General features: G+C 16.6%; 7 protein-coding genes across 7 annotated transcripts; 2 read left to right on the forward strand and 5 right to left on the reverse strand.

The window, feature by feature from the left end:
* Position 1: 1 nt before the first annotated feature.
* On the reverse strand, positions 2-1513 carry PRELSG_0703450 (NECAP-like protein, putative; the record flags this gene model as incomplete). Its single annotated transcript, XM_028675716.1, has 8 exons — positions 2-47; positions 212-257; positions 423-481; positions 582-669; positions 806-865; positions 1029-1085; positions 1196-1287; positions 1434-1513. The coding sequence occupies 8 exons, from the start codon at positions 1511-1513 to the stop codon at positions 2-4; spliced, it is 528 nt and encodes a 175-aa protein (XP_028532277.1).
* Positions 1514-1895: 382 nt separating this feature from the next.
* PRELSG_0703500 (conserved Plasmodium protein, unknown function) lies at positions 1896-3338 on the reverse strand (the record flags this gene model as incomplete). The annotated part of the gene is made up of 1 exon (XM_028675717.1): positions 1896-3338. One exon carries the CDS (start codon positions 3336-3338, stop codon positions 1896-1898), a length of 1443 nt encoding a protein of 480 aa, XP_028532278.1.
* Positions 3339-4607: 1269 nt separating this feature from the next.
* PRELSG_0703600 (Maf-like protein, putative) lies at positions 4608-5837 on the forward strand (the record flags this gene model as incomplete). Its single annotated transcript, XM_028675718.1, has 1 exon — positions 4608-5837. The coding sequence occupies one exon, from the start codon at positions 4608-4610 to the stop codon at positions 5835-5837; it is 1230 nt and encodes a 409-aa protein (XP_028532279.1).
* A 752-nt stretch (positions 5838-6589) lies between these two features.
* Positions 6590-8626, reverse strand: PRELSG_0703700 (dynein light intermediate chain 2, cytosolic, putative; the record flags this gene model as incomplete). The annotated part of the gene is made up of 1 exon (XM_028675719.1): positions 6590-8626. The coding sequence occupies one exon, from the start codon at positions 8624-8626 to the stop codon at positions 6590-6592; it is 2037 nt and encodes a 678-aa protein (XP_028532280.1).
* A 4209-nt stretch (positions 8627-12835) lies between these two features.
* PRELSG_0703800 (arginase, putative) lies at positions 12836-13969 on the forward strand (the record flags this gene model as incomplete). The annotated part of the gene is made up of 1 exon (XM_028675720.1): positions 12836-13969. The coding sequence occupies one exon, from the start codon at positions 12836-12838 to the stop codon at positions 13967-13969; it is 1134 nt and encodes a 377-aa protein (XP_028532281.1).
* An 807-nt stretch (positions 13970-14776) lies between these two features.
* On the reverse strand, positions 14777-16291 carry PRELSG_0703900 (zinc finger protein, putative; the record flags this gene model as incomplete). The annotated part of the gene is made up of 1 exon (XM_028675721.1): positions 14777-16291. The coding sequence occupies one exon, from the start codon at positions 16289-16291 to the stop codon at positions 14777-14779; it is 1515 nt and encodes a 504-aa protein (XP_028532282.1).
* Positions 16292-20292: 4001 nt separating this feature from the next.
* Positions 20293-21282, reverse strand: LRR9 (leucine-rich repeat protein, putative; the record flags this gene model as incomplete). Its single annotated transcript, XM_028675722.1, has 1 exon — positions 20293-21282. The coding sequence occupies one exon, from the start codon at positions 21280-21282 to the stop codon at positions 20293-20295; it is 990 nt and encodes a 329-aa protein (XP_028532283.1).
* Between the last annotated feature and the right edge of the window lie 158 nt (positions 21283-21440).

Below are 21440 nucleotides of genomic sequence, written 5' to 3' on the forward strand. Positions count from 1 at the left end.
TTTATTTTGGAGATTCTAGATCAAGATTCTTTTCATTTTTTTTTGTTCTATAAGTAAAAATAAAGTAAAATAAAATATAAAATTATTTTTAGACATAAATTATTTTCTTATTTTATTATATCATATTTTTTTATTATTTGAAAAGTATAAAAACTTTTAAAACTATATATATTTTTTTTTAATTTTATAAAATTAAAAAGGATAATCTAACCTCTCTTTAACGTTTAATCCTTTTATTTTTAATGTTATTTTCTCTCCTTGAAATACAAAAAAAAATAAAATAAAATAAAATAAATACATAAAATAATAATAATTAATAATAATCATAATAATAGTAAAGTGATAAGAATATAAGATAATTTTATATTACTTTTTTAAAAAACAATTTGAAAATATATAAAAAATTAAACATTATATATTACCTTCATTTAATTTATGTAATTTTTTTTGTTCAAATGAATTGGATTTCCTATTAAAAATTCTGCATAATTTAGAATATTAATATTTGTCAATAATTAGTAATTTTCTCATTCATAAAATATATAATTTATTTATTATTCATCTTTTTTTAATTTTATTACTTAAACCTATAAAAATCATTAATTGTACAAATGAAATTAAATGCCACTGTTCTCTCCTCAAAGTATATTCCTATAAAAGAATACATGACTTAAAAAAAAAAAAAATTTTTTATTTTTTTTTTTATTTGAATTTACTTTTAAATAATAAAGATAAAATAATTTTAAAATACATATATATATATGTATTTTCTTTATTGTCTTTTTTTTTCGTATTTTTTTAATACTTTCATTTTTATCATTAGTATTTTCAACTCTAATGGAAAAATATCTTGAGCTATCTATAGCTAAGAAAAAATAACAATTAAAATTGATAGATATAATTAGTTTAATAAAACAATTTATAAAATTTCTATTTAAATTATATCTATAATATTTAATCATTTAAAAATAAATCTATATACAAATAAATATATAAAGTATATTTTTATGCGCTTTTTGTTTCTTTACCTTTTTCTACAACAACTTCATAATTATATGGGACAATGCATTGAGCAAATAATATTTCTATAAGAACAAAAAATTAAATTTTTTTTTTTTTTTTATAAAAAGTGAATTTGAATAACTTATTTTAATTTTCTTTCTAAGTTTAATATATGGTATATATTTGAAATAACCATTTTCATCAACTAATTTTAAAAGAATTTCATTATTTTTTATATACAGAACAATGAAACCTTCCCATATTTTTTCTTTCCAATATTCTGCTCTAAATAATAAAAACTTTTTTTACTTTAAATATTATAAAATAAAAGATATAAAAGAATATATATATACACGATATTTTTTTAAAATTGAATTGTAGGAAAAAAGAATTAGTTGTATGTTTTTGTTTGTAGATTGTTTCTCCTTAACCTATGTCCTTCAAAAGGTCTAGGAGGGATTTTAAAAACGTCAATTTTTTGATGTTTAAATAATAAAAAAAGTTCGCACATTTTATAATCTCATTTTTTTTTCTTTTTTATTAAAAAGTATATAATATATGCATATGCACAATTTATGCACTTTAAATCACAAATAAATAAAAAGATAAATGAAAATTTTCATTTTATTTTCTAAAACAAAATAAAAAATGAAAATAAAAAAAAAAAAAAATAAAATAAAACAAAAAGTTAACAAATAAATATGAAAAATTAAATTACTTTTTAAAAAAATATATATGAAGGTTTTTCCAACACATAAAGGAAGATATAAAAAACCACATTATCATATATATCTATTTGTCTATTTAAATAAATATATCTATAAAAAATAATAAAAAAATTGTGTTGAAAATATTGTTATATATTATCTTATTTTTAAAGGGAAAATATAATTTTATATATTTATGCATGAAATTAAATTATTCAAAAATTGTTTGGCTAAACTAAATAATAAAATTTCACCCTTTTTTCTTAGAATTGAAGCATCTTTATCAATTAAATATTCTTTTGCACCAATACTTATATAAATACTTTTGGTATAATTATTTTCTTTATTTTTTTGTTTTTCTTTTTCTTTTTCAAATTCTCTTTTATATATACTAAATAATACCTTGGCATATGTAAAAAATTGATCTTTGCTCTTTTTGTTTTTATAGTGATAATTTGTTAATAATTTGTACAATTGATTTAATTTTTTTTTGCTAATTTTTGTGTTTTTTAAAATATAATAAGAATTATCATTTATATTATTTTGAACATATAGTTTATAAGCATTGTTATTTTTAAAAATTATCTCAAATAAATCATTGTCTTTTTCATTATTAATAAAAAAATTCTTTAAATACTGAAAATAAGTTTTCTCCTGAAGGATAAAATTTTTTTTGCTATAAATTAAAGTGTTTCTTGATTTAAAATTTTCGGTACTAATGTTATCTTTTAAAAATATATTAGATTTATTTGATAAGGAACAAATTTTCTTTAAGTGAAATTTAAATTTATCTGTATAGCTATCATATACAGATTCACTTCTATATCCATCATTTGTAAAATCTTGTAAAATATTTTTATTACTTAAAGAAATGATATTTATTGTATTTAAATCAATTTTATTATTTAATTTGTAGAAAAAATCAGAAAAATCCTTTTTATTTAATTCTTTTACTTCATAAATAATATTTTCATCACTTAAATTATTTATTAAAATATAAAATTTACTATTTACTTTGTCTAATAAATAAAAAATGAAGTAATTATAATTGCACATAATAAAATTTTCTCCAGAACTATTATCATCATTTTTATAAAAAATTACATACTTTTTTACTTCGTAACCATTAATTATCAAAAAATTATTTTGTTTCTCTACATTATTATATTTCTTAGAAACTTCATTTAAATCAATTTTATTCCTTAAAATTAAATTCTTATGATCAATTTCTTTTATTTCTTCGAGCCCAATAACATTATAAGAAGAATTATAATTAAATATATTTTTAGCATATCCAGTAAAAAACCATGTACTTTTTTTTTCATTTAGATCTTTTAACTTTTCAATAATATTTTTATTTTTTTTAAAATATAAAAATATCTTTTCTTTAGCGCTCTTAAATTTTTCATTTAGTAGAGAAATTCCATTATTTAATTTGTAGACATTTTGTAATTCTTTTTTTTTATTATCATCTTTATTTCTTTTTATAAAATAATAAGTTAAGTTCCTTTTTTTTGTAAAATTTCCAGGAAAAAATAATTTTTTTTCATTAAAAAATAATTTACTCTCAATTTTTTTTGCTATATTCCTTAATAAAAAAATCAAAATAAATAAAAATTTCTTATTCATAATTAGAATTAGTGACAATAAGAAAAAGTATATTTTTGTAAAAAATTACAAATAAATTATATTTTTTGTATATTGTAAATTAAACATAGGTCCATAATATTGTAATTAAAATATATATACAATTTATTGTTACACATCAAGAATATAAACTTAATTCATCATTAATATTGTTATAATAAACATAGTTAACAATTAAAAAAGATAAAAAGAAATAAAATAATTTTCATATAGTAATATTAAAAAAAAAAAAAATGTCCTTTTTAAGATAAAAAGAATAAAAATATTTTATGTATATTACAAAATATATTAGTTTTATGAATTTTTTTATTGATAAACCAAATATATATAGATTTATTTATGTAAATAATTCAATTTGTAATATTTTGTTTACATGCTTTTTTTTTTTTTTTATTTTTTTCGTTCAAAATGAATTATAAGATTTCATAGTTTCTTCAACACAAAATTCCAAAATAAAAAAAAAAGTTATGCTTTTAATTGGTTTTTTTTTATAGTTCTTAATAATTTACGTTTTCTCTTAATGGATTTATTTAAATATTTTAATTATTAATAAGATGTATTTTATTATTAAATTTTTATTTAAAACCATTTAGTTTCTTTTATTTATCTCATTTTTTTTTCTTTTTTTTTTATAGATTTTTACATATTTATTACTTAAAAAATAATATCTTAACTATATATTTCTAAACATTTAAAAATATAAAGTTCAAGATTTTTTAATTTTCTAAATATCTTTTTTTAAGTCTATTTTTAATTATATGAATCTACTATATTTTTAAATATAAGTCATTCTAATCTTTTATCTAATTTCATATGAATATATATATATATATATATATTACTTTTAACATTTTTAGTTATTCTATATATGTCTCCTTTTTACAATTATTTTTTTTTTTTTTTTCATGAGCAAAATTTAGACATAATTAAATCCTTCTAATAAAAAAAATATATGTTAAGAAAAATAAAAATTTTTTCTTATATTTATAATCGTAGAATTATTAAACATATCCTGATATTAAATAAGCTATAGTAATGTAATATTTGATGAAATTTATCAAAACCCCAAAAAAAAAAAAACAATAAAAATAAATACAAGGAAATTAAGTCATAAAAATAGGTTATAAAATAAAAAAGAATAAGATTAAATATTGGATAAAGTAGAAACTCATTAAAATAAAGAAAAAAAAAAAGTTAACGTGAGAAATTATAATAAGAAATAATAATAACAAAAAAAAGAGAATTAAAAAAATGAATAAATTCAATTTTGGAGAATATAAAGAAAATAATATATTAAATACAAAAAATGAATTAAGTAATGGAAATGTTTTAAAAGATGAGGAGAATTTAAATATTGAAAATCAATTATATAATGAATTTGAATTAGAAATTGATGATGAAATTATTTCTAATTTAACTTCTCGTGTGTATAACAAAAATATTAGGCATAAAATAATAAAAGTAAATAATTTAATGGATGAAAACTTATATAAATATATAGTAAATAACGAAGAAAGTGAAGAAAAAGAGAGTAGCCATATTTCAAATAACTCTATTCATAATGATGATAAAAAAAAAAATATATCTATAAACTCATCAAATGAATTATATAAAAATGAGATAGAAGAAAATAAGAATACATGTATTTACGAAGAATATAATAATTTAAATAAAATGAAAATAATGAAATGCTTAAATGAAAACATAAATGTGCATAATAATAGAAAAAAAAATGTATTATACTTATGTTATGACGAAAAAAATGATGAATGTGACATTTGTGATAGATATATAAAAAATTATATGTCAAATATGCAAGCTTCAAATTCTCTTAACATAAAAAACTTGAACGATTTAGATGATTATTTTTTTATTCTTGGTTCTACATCTAACTCAAGGAAATATATTTTAAAAAAAAGCAATTTAAATTTTTTATCCATTCATATAAAAATTGATGAAAAAAAAATTGGATGCAGAAAAAGTCATGATCCTTTTACATTAACATCAAATATTTCTATAGCAAAAGGATTGAAATTATTGAATATAATTAAAAATAACACAAAATTAAGAAATAGAATTTTGGAGTTGAGCAAAAACAAGAGACTACTATTATTAGTAGGTGATGAAGTAATCTACTGTAATAATAAAATATATGAAAAACCAAAGGATGAAAAAGAGGCATATGATTTTCTTAAATCATATAACAATAACAAATGCTTTAGCTATAGTTGTATTACATTAATTGATTTTAAAACTGAAAGAATTATAACTGGAATTGATGAATCCGTTATAAAAATATGTGATATGAATGATAACATTATAAATAAAATATTGGAAGATTTATCTATATATTTTTGTGCTGGTGCATTAAAAATAGAAAATACTTTTATGCATAAATATATAAATGAAATAAAAGGAAATATTGATAGTATTTTTGGCTTATCAATAAATCTTTTATTTCACTTGGTTAATTTCTTATAGAATTTTGATATAGTTATTTTTGTTTTATATAATTTGTTCATTTTTTTTTTTCCCTTCTTTTTATTTTTTACTTCATATTATGTATTTTATTTTTTTTCTTTTTATTTCATAGTATATATTTTTTTTTTCTCTCAAAATTGTACCTTTTACATTTTATAATAATTTATGTTGTACTTTTTTTTAATATATATATATTTTAAATATAGTCTTCTCGTATATTTATATAAAAAATATTTTATTTATTATATTTTTTCTAAGTATATATATATAAATGTATATTTTGTTAATTATAACTCTATATGTAAAAATACCAATAAAAAAAAAGAAAAGTTTAAGTACTCAATAAAGTACATTTCTTCCATTTAATAATGACCATATTCATTTTAATAAAAATCAAAATGTAACAAAATAAATAAATATATATACTATGTATATATTATTTCAAAAAAATAAGGAAAAACTAAAAAAATTAAATAACAAAAAAAAAAAAAAAATAAATAAATAAATAATGATTAATTAAAAAGAAAAAAGAAAAAATTAATTAAAAAAAAAAAAAATAAAAAAATAACATAAAAAAAATAATAATATAATATGTAAACAAATTGTAGGTATTTTCTGTTATATAATTTTTAATGTTAAATATTTACTTTTTTTTTTCTATAATATAAATAGATAACTGCATAAAATTTATTGTTTTTCTTATTTCATTATTTTGAATACATATATATAACTATATGTGTGTATTTTTGAATTTAAAGTTTTTTTTCCAAAGGTAATGATGATATATTTGGAGCACTTGGGGATTTTGATCTTCCTTTTGCTAAAAGACTTTGAAAAAAACTGTGCAGAGATTGATCATTTTTTTCTTTATTTAAACTTTTCTGATTATTTTCTTCTTTAATTTTGCTATTTTCATTAAAAATTACTGAATTTTTTAATTTTTCTTCATCAGCTTCCTTTTTATCATTCGTTTCATTAGTGGTTATATCATAAGCTATACTCGCTAAAAAATCATTAAAATAAACATCTTGAACAATGTTTTGGCTATGCTCAACAATACTTTTATTTGAAATTGGTTTAATAATAATAGAGTCATAAGGTTTACTAAAATTTTCAACAAAAGTATTTTTAATTGATTCATTTATTAATTCTATATCGTCATATCCTGATGGTATGAATATTTTTTCATATTTATCTAATATAGGGTTTTCATTAAAAGGAAAATCATAAATTCTATGCATTATGTATTTATATAAAATATCTATATTCTTTGGTTCTTTTTTATTTACAGTATTGCAAAATATAATAGATGCTTGATAAGTTATAGCTAAATTACGCAAATAAGAAATGATTACGTCAATGTACCCTTGATAAGTTCGATTGTTTAAAATTTCATAACCATCTGATTTACAAATAATAAAAAATATAGGAAAAGCTAAATTGATTTTGACTAAGCTCTTTTTATCTAAATCAAAAGTATCATTTTTATTTTTATTTTTTTTTTCAAATATATGTTTTTTATAATTATATATATAATTTTCTAATTTTCCTTTTAATTCATTAAATACTTCTAAATCGTAATAAGAATGCAATTCTTCAAATAAAACATATAAAGATTCTATCCAATGATTTAAATCAGATATAATATTATACGGCTTATATAAATCAGTACACATTAAAATAATTATATTTTTTATATTTTTAAATTTTTTCATATGTTTAATTAATGAACTAATATAAGAAGAATGTTGCAGTACCCATATATGGCTATTTCCTTTTATATCTTTTATTTTACTGTTTTCTTCTAAATTTCTAACATTTAAACAAGCATAATCTAGTGGTAATACTCGATTTTCATTCTGATACAATTCTTCATTATTTATATCTCCTTGCATAGATACATATTGTAATGATTGAATTAAGGAAGACTTTCCTACATCTTTATTACCAAATATTATAATATGACTATTTTCTAATTCTTCATTTTTCTCTATATTCAATTTTTTTAATATACTTTGATATATACTACTTTTTTCATAAGATTTATCATTTCCTATTTTTTTTTTTTGTTTTTCTTCTCCATTTTCATCTTCATCTTCATCTTCATCTTCATCATCATCTTCTTCATATTCATTTTCATTTTTATTCTCATCATTTTTTTCATCTTCACCTTTTATTTCATTACCAGTATATCCTGCATATTCAGTTTTTCTTTTTACTTTCTCATTTTCATTTTCTTCTTTTTTATCTTCATTTTTTTCTTTATAATTTTCTACTAAACTTTCCATTTTATATATATTTTCATAATTTTTTATTTTTTCATTGAGCATCTCTTTTTTATTGACTATTTTTTCTTCTATTTCTTCTTCTTTATTTTTGTTTAGTTCTCTATATTTTTCTATTTCATCTTCTTTATAAATATTTTTATCATCATGATTATCATTAACTATTACATTACTATCATTATTGCTATCTTCTTTATTTGTGAATTCAATATTCCCATTTATATCAATTTCTTCACTTTTTTTTTCCATTTTTAAGATATTTTCATTGTCTTTTTCTTCACCACATACTTTTATATATTCTGAAGAATTTGAACTATTCTCCTTTGTTATGCTAGTGTTGCCTTTATTGTAAGTTATACTGTCTTTTTTTTTTATTTGTAATTTTTCTTTAAATGATACAGGAACCTTTGTATTCACTTTTGAATTAACATGCTTTTCTGTAGTTCTGTTTTTTTTTAAATTGTTAATCGTTGCTTTTGACGAACTATTATTTTCTCTTTTCATTCTTTTTATTTTTTAATAGCCTTGTTATATTAAAAATACATATATATAAGAGATACATATAAAAAAATTTCTTTAGTCATTTGTTTTTTTTTAACAAAAGTTTTTTTTTTTTTTTTTTAATTATATGAAAAATAAAAAAAATATAAAATGTTTTTAAATAAAAATATTTTTTCAGAACAAAATAAAAACTACAAATGTATTTCTAATATATAAAAAAAAATTATGTGAAAATTTAGTTCAGCATATTTGTACTAACAAAATAAAATACCCATTAAAAAATAAGTATATATTTAAATAACAAAAAAGTAAAAAAAATTTTAAATAATGAAATAATTAAATATATAATATATAATTTAATTTTTAAAGGAAAACTTTGCTTCATTTCAAAAAAAAAAAAAAAAAAAATATTAATAATTGTATCTGATTAGTAAACTCTTACATTTTATTAAATAAATATATACAAAAATAATAAAAAAATAATAAAGGTGAAAAAAAAAAAGGGCTAACAAGTTTATTAATAAAAAATAAAAACAAATGCGAATTATAGAATATGAGCTGTTTTATTTGTTTACACTTTTTTTTTAATAAAAAATTATATGGTCTATTTATTTGTAGCTTCTCTTTAAAATAAAATATGAACTAAAATATTTTTAAAAAAGAAATAAAAATATATTTAGATTAATATAATGATTATTTTTTTATAAAAAAATGTATATAAATAACTTGCAATAATATATGTTATAAAAAAAAAAAATACAATAAAATAAAAAAATGAATGCACACATTTTTATTTTTAAATTTCCTTATATATAAATATGTTAGCTCAAGAACATAAAGCATAAAGAAAAAAAACAAAATAAAATAAAAAATATATCATTCTATATATATATATTAAGTTTCTTTTTTTTTCATATTATAATTTATTGCTTTGTTTTCTTTCATCTTATTTTTTTTTTTTTTTAACATAAAAGATCAATAATAATCTAGTTAAATAATATATAAAAGATTTAAGATTTTCTCCAAACAATTTGTTCTAATTTATGTGCACCATTTAAGTCACAAAACAAGTCTCTAAAATTTTTTAAGATCTTTTAACTATTATTATTTCTTCTTATTATTACTATTACTATTACTATTATTATTATTGTTATTATTATTATTATTATTATTATTATTATTATTATTATTATTATTAATATTATTATTAATATTATTATTATTATTATTTTTTTTTTTTTTTTTATAATTTGCTAAAATGAAAAAAATAGATTTTAATGGATAAAAAAAAAAGTGTTTAATATAGAGACCCATTTATCGCAGAACGCTCAGAAAAAAGAACAAATTTATATAATAATGTATCATTATATATATCATAAAAATCATTAACTAAAATTATTAATATTTCTTATATATTTATAAAAAAAGAGTAAAAAAATTAAAATGATAAAATTAATGAATATGTGGAATAAATTATTTTGTTAATCTATTATTCTTTTAAAATTATAAACCCTTTTTAATACCACACAACAAGAAGTTTCTTCTAAAAATAATTACAATTTCTCTTTTTTTTTCCATTATAGTTTTAATAATAAAAGAAAAAAAAATTAAAATATTATTTAGATTATCTATATGATCATATATAAATAAGAATGATTAAAATATATTCAATATAGAAAAAAATAAATTATAAATAATTTTATATATTTATAATAATTTATAGTGAAACATATGTTATCACATTTTAAAATTTTTTATAATATATAAATTATAATTTTAACTATTTAAATAAAAAATAAATAAATAAAATAAAAGTTTCTTAATATGCTAAAGAGAGTGATCAATTACCATTTAACCTAAGGAGAGCACCTTATAAAATTACATATATAAATTTATAGAAATGAAAAAAAGAATTGCATAAAAAAAAAAAAAAACAATAAAATTCAAAAAGTGTAAACTAACAAAGACTTTTGATTCTTAAGTAATTATATCTTTTAAAATATGATAAAGAATTCAAATTATATATAGTAATTTATATTAAAACTGAAATGTTATATATTTTTTAGATGTAATATAAATGTATCTCTCTAATATTCTAAAAGATAATATTTAAAAAAAATTTTTTTTTATAAATTATCTTTTCATTTTTTTAAAAATAATTATTTGCAAATAATAGGGTATTATATTTTCTTTTTTCTTTTATATAGTAAGTACAAATTTTTATTTATTTTTGTATCGAAAATTTAGAAATTTATTTTTCTTTATAGTCAACAAAGAAGCTTCTAACGGAAAACTCATTATTTTTATTATTTTTAATCGTTACTATTTAAAATAAATCATAAAATAATAAATTAATATTATTATATACATGAATTTGTAAAATGATTTAATGTTCATAAAATCATATTCCTGAAAAGAATTTCATTTCATTTAGTTATATGAATTTAAAAATGAAATATTTTTTATTGATAATATTTAGATTCTTACTTAAAATTTATGAAAACATTAATTTGGAAAGAGGAAATAGAAGAAATGAACAAAAAGTAAGGATAAAAAATCAGCATAGAAATAAAAAAAAAAAATTTAAGATATAAAAAATTAGCCTGAATTAATCTATTAGAAGATCAATAATAAATTATATCAACAAATATATCAAAAAGAAAAAAAAATAATTTTAAAAATTTTATTTAAAATTTTTTGCTTATGTTTTTACCAGTAAACACTATATAATGCACTAAATTTTTCTTTTTATTTTTTTAAGTAAATCGGAAATAGTATAACGTAAAACCAAAATTTAAAGAATTCTAGTAACATTTTTCAAGAAATTTCCATGCAATATAACATAATTTTATAATATTAATTATACTGATTTAAATTAAAAATACCTAAATTTCATTTTTCTCAAATTATAAATGAATTTTATGCTTAAGAAGATTTATATTAGGTAAAAAAACATTTTAATGTAAAGAATTTTTTTAGTAAAGTTTTAAGTATTTCTATATTTTTATAATATTGCAAAAATATTATATGTTAAATTTTTTTTTTTTTTCTTTGATATATATTATTTTATTGCAAAATTTTGTGCATTTTTCATTATTTACATATATTAATGCTGCTAATATTTATATAAATCGTATCTTTTCTCTAAAAGTTTTAAAGAAATATAAAAATATAATAAAAAAAAATCCTATTTTAAAGATACTTATTCTAGTTCTTTTAATTAAAAAGGTATTGAATTATAATTATTAAATTTAAAAAAAATTAAAATGAATTATTTATTTTCCTTTTATTTCAAATATATTAAACTTTCTTAAGCATATTTATGAATTTATTTAAAACTAAAAAAAAAAAAGAAAAAAAAAATACTATAATACATAAATTTTAAATTTTCATTTGAAGTTGACAGAAATAAAGAATATATATAGATATATTCTTTTGAAAAAATTTCTTATTTAAAATTTTATATATATATTATTTTTAACAAGCTTTGTATATAATATTTTCTTTTACATAATATAATATTTTTGTTTATTCTATGATTATGCTTTAAAAACTAAATGTGAGTATTAATAATACAATTAGTTTATATAGATACTTTTTTAAGGAAATATTGTTTTATAAATTTATTTTTTATAGAAATGCTCAAATAATAAAATTATAACTTTAATTAAAGGATATAGAATTTTTTTTTTTATTATTTCATGAATAATGTAATAACATCTATTATAATTTTTATTAAAAAAATATTTGGAGATAAATAAAAAGGGATATAAATACTTAAGGATTTCAAAAATTATTTAATATTTAAAAAAAAAAATGTATTCATACCAATTTATGCTTTTATGTGTGTACTTATTTTAGCTTCCATATGTACTTTTTTTTTTAAGAAATATGAACCTTAAATATATTTGCATACATATCAACATCATATAAGTATTTCTATACTTTTTTTTAATATTATTATATTTTTGAAAATATATATATGTATTCTTATTTAATATTAATTTTTTTTTCTTTATTTTTTTATATCATTTAAATTATTTTGTTTACCTTCTTGTTTGTTTTTTTATTTTTGTCAATTTTTTATTTCATATAAATTCTTTTGAATTTTAATGAGTTTTGTTTGATTCAATCTTTTAATACACTATTTTAATTTTTTTTTTATAATATTGCATATTTGGAAAATATTATTTCTAAAAGAATTAATGAAAAATGCTTGAGACTATTGAAAATTATATACAAACCTTCAAAGAAAAGGAACATCTTTATGTAAAAAAAAATGTCTCCATAATTGGTTCTCCACTGGGGGCTGGGCAATCCTTGGAAGGAGTAAAGTTGGCATGTGATGATTTAAGAAAATTAGGTCTGCATAATGTGATAAAGTTTATGGGATGGAATTATGAAGATATAGGAAATATAGAAACAAATACTACAAAAAATAAAAGTAAAGAGGAAGAAGAAAATACAAAAATGAATAATACAATAAACAAAAAACATGCTTCAAAAGAAATTTTGAATGGATATAATGATATTATTGATGAGCATATGAATAAAAAATACTTGGGGAATGATTATTATAATAATATAAAAAACGTAGAATTAATTGGAAGGTTTAATGAAAGACTATTTCATGTTATGAGTAATGAATTAAAAAAAAAAAACTTTGTATTAAATATCGGAGGTGATCATAGTATAGCTTTTGCTAGTGTTTTGAGTTCATTACACATTTATAAGGATCTAAAGGTTATTTGGATAGATGCCCATGGAGATATTAACACTCCTGAAACATCTCCTTCGGGAAATTATCATGGTATGCCTTTAGCTCATTCATTAGGGCTTTTCAAAAAGAAGGTCCCATATTTTGAGTGGTCGGAAACTTTGACTTATTTGAAAGCAGAAAATTTAGCTATGATAGGGATAAGAGATATTGATATGTACGAAAAAATTATTTTAAAAAAATATAATATTAATTACTACACTATATTTGATGTTGAACAAAATGGGATATATAATACGATATCCAACGCTTTAAAGAGAATTGATCCAAGTGAAAAATGTCCAATACATATATCATTAGATATTGATAGTGTTGATAATATTTTTGCACCTGGAACTGGAACAATTGCAAAAGGAGGGTTAACTTATAGAGAAATAAATTTATTAATGAAAATTCTGGCTGACACAAAAAGAGTTGTATCAATGGATTTAGTAGAATATGATCCATTATTAGATGAACAAGAAAAAAAATTTCATGGTGACTCATTACCCATTTCGAAAAGTGCAACAAAAACAGGAAAATTATGTCTTGAATTAATTGCCAGAATCTTAGGGTATGATATTGTATAAAAAAAAAAATTTTGTAGAAGATATTTTCTAAATGAAAATTTTTTAAATCACGTTTTTTTATTCTTCCAAAGGTTCTTACAATATTTTAATAATTCAGTTAAAAATTATATTTACTACATTATAAAAAGCAAAAATTTCTTTAAATTTAACGTAACCGTTTAAAATGACGTCAAATTTTTTATTTTTATTTTATTTATTTTTTTTTTTTATATCATATATAATTTAATTTTATATTCAAAATATTTTTCATCTTTTTTTTTTTTTTTTCTATATAATTTTATATTCAAAATGTTTTTGTTATTTTTTTTCTTTGAAATTTAGGTTAATTAAAAAAAAATTTGAAACACATTAAAAATATAATAAATTCTCATTATTACAATTTTTCTTTTTTTTTTTTTTTACCACATATTTATATAATTCAATGAAAACAAATATTAATTAAAAAAAACTTAAAAAATGTACTTTTAAAAACATAATTAAAAAAATAAAATAATAAAGTTTTATGTATACACAACACATATATGTTTAAATATATAATTATATAAATATATTTCCATATATAATTTTTTTAATGTTTTTATTTATTGCATTTAATATATAGTTTATATATTTTTTCTGTTTTTTAATAATGATCACAATTAATTTTAATTTTAATTTTATTAAAAATTTAATTATTTTTAATTAATATAATTTTACTATATTTTATAAAAATTATTTTTTTATTTAAAATTTTTTTTTTTTGGTTCATTTTCATATACTTATTATTTTTCTTTTTTTTTTTTAATTTTTTTTTTTTTTATAGCGTTTTTAAAGAATAAACAAAGATTTATCAACTTTATTGTCTATTTGATTTTTATAAACCTTGCAATTATCATATATTTTGTTATCAACATTATTGCATATACCATAATTAAATATTTTGAAATAATCGTTTTCAGGTATTAATGTTTTCGTTTTTCCAAATAAAGAAAAATTATCCCATCCAACATAGTTATCCATATCTTTATTATTTGTAATATTATCGTTTCTACTATTATTTGGATTAACATTTCTATGATTATTTATGTGATCTACTCCTCCCACATTACCATTAATTGATTCATTTATCATGTAATTGTTTAAAGTCTGAGTTCTATTTCCATTACTATTTATTGTTGTAAAAGAATTATCACTAAAAAATATGTCTTCGTAATTTAATTTATCTATATTATTAGCATTAAAATTATAATAATTGTCTTCTAAATTATTGTGAGTGTTCATGTCAACTTTTCCATGGGAACCAATACTAAAATTCATCATTGATGAAGTACTATTACTTATATCTTTATTTTTTCTCAAAAAATTCACATCCATATTATTATAAAAATTATTTGAATTACTATTAATTTCATTAATTGCATTATTAGTCTTTCCAATTTTTTCTACATTATTGTGTTCTTCTAAAAAACCTAAAACATTTAAATTATCATTTAAAAATTGTTCTTCATTAAACTTCGAGTTTTCATCTTGCTTCATAAAAGCTTCTAGAGGTGATGGCAAATTATTATTATTATTACCATTTTTAAAAACAAATTCTGCCTTTTTGTTACATTCATATGAATTTTCTGTTGTACTATCATTCAATACTTGAGTATCCATTGTTTCAGTTATATCATAAACACCATCGTCTTCTGTTAAAGTGTTAAGTTTACTAAAATACAGTTCCTTCTTTTTTGGAAAAATGCAATATGTCTCGTTTCTTTTGCAAATATCACCACTATTATTGTTATTATTATTACTAACGTTTTTCTTTTTTTCGAAATCTAATTTATCGTTTTTATTTTTACTAGTACCAATAATAATATTTTTATCTGTTATTTCCATTGGATTTTCTCTTAACTCGTTATGCCCATGAGCATATCTACAGAATTGACCAGAGAAACATTTCCCCTTAAGAAAACTTTCACATAAAGCAGTTTTATATAAATTTTCTGTAGCTCTTAATTCAATATTAGTATGTGCATATTTACATTTTTTATCGTTACATAATTCATTTATTTTTAATTTTGGACACAAACTAGTTTTGCATAAATTTGGAAGTTCTCTTAATTCATTTTGGGCATGAGCATAAAGACAAGTTTTTCTTCTTTCACATTTCCCTTTAATATACCATGGACATATTTTTGTTTTATAAAATAAAATTCTTCTTTCACTTGTATTTACAACATTACTTAAATTTTCTTCTTTTCTTATATTCCTAAACTCTTCACTCATTTTGTCTTTTGGAACATTAATAAACATTTTTTTTTCCAAAAATTTTGCAAAATTCTTTTTAGTATTCATCATGTAGATTATATAGAATATTGAAAAAAAAATATATGTTTTTTAATTTTTTTTTAAAAATTCCGATTTATAAAAAAATTATATATTTATGATATAAAAAATAGATATAAAACAGTTATAAAAAAAAATATTTATAAAATTTATATATATTATTTATAAAAGAAACAGTTAATTTTATATATTCAAAAAAAAAAAAAAAAAAGTCAAATATTACATAATTAAATATTTGCTGAAATAATAATAAAAAAAAAAATTATATATATATATATATATATATATATATATATATATATATATATATGTAAATATATAAATCTATGCTACCATACATAAATATTTATAAAATAAAAAAAACCTAATATAAACATATATATCTTTAAAGAAAAAAAAATTGCTATGAAAATGTTTTAAAATGATAAACTTTCACATTAAATTTTTTATATATAAAAATATATTTTTTTTTTTTTTATAGAGTAAAAAATTAAAGAAAAAAAAAGAGAAAAAGCTTACTAAAAATTTGTATTCACAAATTCTGTGTTATTGTTATGTTTTTTTTTTTTTTTTTTTTTTCTGTTTTTCTTCCTTCAATATTACATCTATTAGTCTTATTATTTAATAATATATGTGTATACAATCATAAAAATAAATATATAAAAAAATTAAATTATGTATGATAAAAAAATATAAAATGGAATAAAAAAAGGAAAAATTGTAATAATTTTTATAAATATATTATAACATATTTCAGATGCATAAAGCATTAGTTGAATATTTTTCATATTTATCTAATAAAAAAAATTAACAAATAATTAAAAAAAAAAAATTAATAATAATGACAATTTAATAACAATTTTATTAATAAAAACTAAATATCAATTTAAATTATATTAAATCCTGTTATAAATTATTAAAAAAAAAAAAAAATAATAATAATATAATTAAGAAATTACAAATAATTTATATATATACATATAATGTAATATAATACAATTAAAAAAAAAATTTTAAATATAATACAGAATATATACATAAATAATTGCTTGAAATATATAATTTTTATTATTATTTTATTTAAAAAAAAATATTTTTAATATGCATTTAATTACTTTTTAATGATTCCTAATATTTTTACAAATTTGAAAAAATAAATTATAAAATATTATAATTATATAAATTTTATTTCTCAGCACTATTATCTATATATATTATGCCAACATTATTGAATATTTTCTTTTTTTAAACAGATTATTTTCTTAATAAAACTAATAATAAAAAAAAATATATGAGCAAACTTAAAATATAATTACAAATCTATATACAGAATTTAAAATTAAATAAAATTATTATTTAATATACTTTAAAAAAAAAAAAAAAAGAATAATTATTATAAAAAAAAAAAAATTAAATAATAATTTTATTTCTATTTAAACAATTAAAATTCTATATATATATCTCTAAATGCTTATATATGCATATGGGCATATGTATATATAATTTTAATATTCTATTTTGGTTATTTTTAAAAAATAACATAAAAGATATATTTTCATACATATATATTATAATAAAAAAAAATAATAAATATAATATTTTTATAAAATGACAATATATATAGTAATAGTTCTGTCACATCAAAAAAAAAAAAAAAGAAAACGATTATAAATCTAAACATTCATTTAATATGATAAAAAATTAAAATTAAACTATAAACTAAAAATATAAGAAAAAAAGAAATATATATATATATATATATATATAAATATATATATGTATAAATATACACATTTAAATACTAAAATTTTTATTTTCTTTTAAAACAAATATTTCCTCAAAGTACATTTCCTGAATATCTTCACTAGAATATTTTTTTTTTATTTGTTTTATTTTTATTTTATTTTTTTTTTTATTTTATATATACAAGAACAAGTTCCATATAATAATATATATATAAATATAAATATATATAAATATGTATGTATGTTTATATGTACGCATATATAATTTCTTTTTCTCCTACTACTTTAATTTGAAAAAAATCTTTCGACACAAAAAATTAACTATTAAAAATTATTAAAGAAAAAATTAATGAATATAATAATACTATTATATAAACTAATTGAAAATATTAATAATAAAAAATAAATATTTATTATAAAAAAAAAGTCAAAAGATATAAGAAATTTATATAAAAAAATATATTCATAAAAAAAAAAGTATTTTTATGAAAAAAAATATTTTTTTAAAAAAATATATTTTTATATGAAATATAAAAATGATAAAAAAAATTTTTAAAACTCAAAAAAAAAGTGACATTGTTAAAAAAAAAAATGGTGTAGCGAGTTATTCTTTTTTTTTTTTTTTTTTTTTTTTAAAATAAATTTTTTTTTTTTCTTTTTTTTTGCATTCGTTTCAGTGACAAATATAAAAAGTTATTTTTTTGGCTTTGTCAAATGCAAGTTTCTGAAAAATTCATTACTCAACTTCTTGGTTAAACATATGTATGTATCTATATTTTTATAAATTATATATATATTATAATAATTTATTTTTTTCTCCTTTTTTTTAGCTGTTTTCATCTCTTGCTATATATTTTTATTAATTGTAAAATCAATTAGCATTAATTTATATATATATATATATATATATATGAATACAGGTATAATTCGAAGTGAATGCATCAATGAGTAAAAAAGCTTCTAAGAAATTGCATGAATCAAAATTACTCCTAAGCTACAATAACTTTTTTTTTTTATCCTTTTTTTTCATTTTGCATCTATCAATTTTTCGCCTTTTTTTTAATTTAATATATAATTTTTTTTTTAATATAAAAAGGAAGAAGTAAAAGCAAACATAAAATATATAGTTTCAATGAATTTATAAATATATAATTTGTATAGCCAAATTTATATTTTAGTGCATGATTATTTATATATATATGTTTCCAAATATTTATTTTTTTAAAAATTTAAATGGATATATTTATTTATCTGTATATATATATATATATATATATATATATATATATATATATATATATATATAAATATATATTTACATGTATATATATGTAATGAAGCAACAATATATATATATATATAGAAATAGATGTATATTAAAATGAAGTAACAATGAAAAAAGAAAAATCAAAAAAGGTCCTATATTTGTTTGCATGCAACTTATTTTAATTATATTTTTTTGCATTTTTTATTTTTTTTTTTTGAGTTTTCTAGGTTATATATATAATTTTATAATCGATCTTAATATTAAAACAATAAAAAAAAAAAATATATTTAAGTAAAATTAAAAAAATTGCAACATTAAATGTATCAATTTATGATTCATATTTGTTGATCCACCTACAGTTTGTGAATTTTGTATAGATGCATTTTATGTAGTTTTATATATATATATCTATCTTTTTTTTTTTATTTTAAATTTTATTATTAATAAATATGGGATATTTACAGAAAAAATGTAAAAGTATGAATATGTATATATATATAAAAAAGGCATACAAATATATTATATAAAATGCTTATTAAGAAATTAAAAGAAAATTTTTTATTTTGAAATTTTTAAAAAATATTAAATTATTCTTATAAACTTACATTTTTCTTCACTGTTTTTACTAGAAATAGTTTTGTTTCCACTAATTATTCGACTTTTAAAAAAAAAAAATTAGTGTTTAGATCAAAATTAAGAAGTTTAAAAAAAACAAAAATGAAGAATTGAGCAATAAATAAAAAAAATGCCATTAAAAAGAAAAAAGAAAAATTAACAATATGAAATTATATTTTTCAGGAAAAAAAAAAATTTAATTGTTTATCATTTTTCCTTTAAATTTTTAAATAGGTTGCTTTTGCGAGAAAGGTGTTTAAGTTATAATAGTCCAAATTTAATCAAATAATTCAGCATATTTTATGTATATAAAATATATATATATAGATAGATAAAAATTTAAAAAAAGAAATTTAAAAGGAAAAATAAAGAATTTTTTTTTTTTATATTGTATTCAAGTTATATAAATGATTATTTTTTGTATTTATATTTTTTAAATTAGGAAAATAATTTTTAAATGTTAATAAAAAATGATAAGATGTAAAATCGCTGTCATTTTTGTATAGATCATTATTTTCTTTCTTACAGGAATTCTCAAGCTCCTTTGTTATGTTTTTATACTCAGTATCCTCAATGTTGCAACATAATAAAGCGTTAAATGAAATATCCAAATATTTTAAACTTTTTAAAAAAGGGAGGTGACATAGATATTTTATTTTATTGAAACTGATGTTTATATTTATAATTTCTTTATGGTGATTAAATAAATATTTTATAAAAGAAAATGATTCAATTTTGTTATTTTGCAAATAAATATTTTTCAAATTTGGAATTATTTCATTTAAAACACCTTTATTATTATCATAATTTATTTTTTCTGTTAAACAGTTATTATTTAAAAGGTTATTTTCGTTATTTATTGTTGTGATATCATTAATGTCATTATGAGATAAGCATAAATTCGTTAAATTATTTAATTTATAATTACAAATATACGGAAATTTTTTCAAACAATTTTTTCTTAAGTTTAGTGTTTTTAAATTATTTACGTAAAAAATATTTTCTTTTTCATTTATTATATTTTGTTCAATTAAAATGGACAAAATACTATCAATTGAAATTATTTTAAAATAGTTAAATGATAAATCTAACTCCCATTGAATATTTAATTCCTTTTTATTGTTATGGTTATTTATTGAATTGCTGATCACTTCTAACTTTTTTTTAATTTTTATAATATCTCTTATTATATTGTTTTTATTTAAATTGATTATTTCTAAAAAGTTCTGTTCATTATTTAGTTTTAATTTTTTAAAGTTTAATATTATATTTATGCCATTATCTATATCATACTGTCTTTCGAAAAATATGAATACTCTACTATTATTTTCATCTTCTTCATTGTAGTTTTTAGTGGTTAAGTTTTCATCCATTTTTAAAATTGTACAATTAATAAAGATAACAGGTATAATTCTATATTAAACAAATTTAATTATACATATATATATGTATTAATATTAACAAGATTTAAAACAAGGAACTATTTAATTATCTAATAAGTTTAATGGAAATTACATAAAAATTTTAAATG

This window comes from Plasmodium relictum (assembly GCF_900005765.1).
Source record: "Plasmodium relictum strain SGS1 genome assembly, chromosome: 7".
NCBI classification, from domain to species: domain Eukaryota; phylum Apicomplexa; class Aconoidasida; order Haemosporida; family Plasmodiidae; genus Plasmodium; species Plasmodium relictum.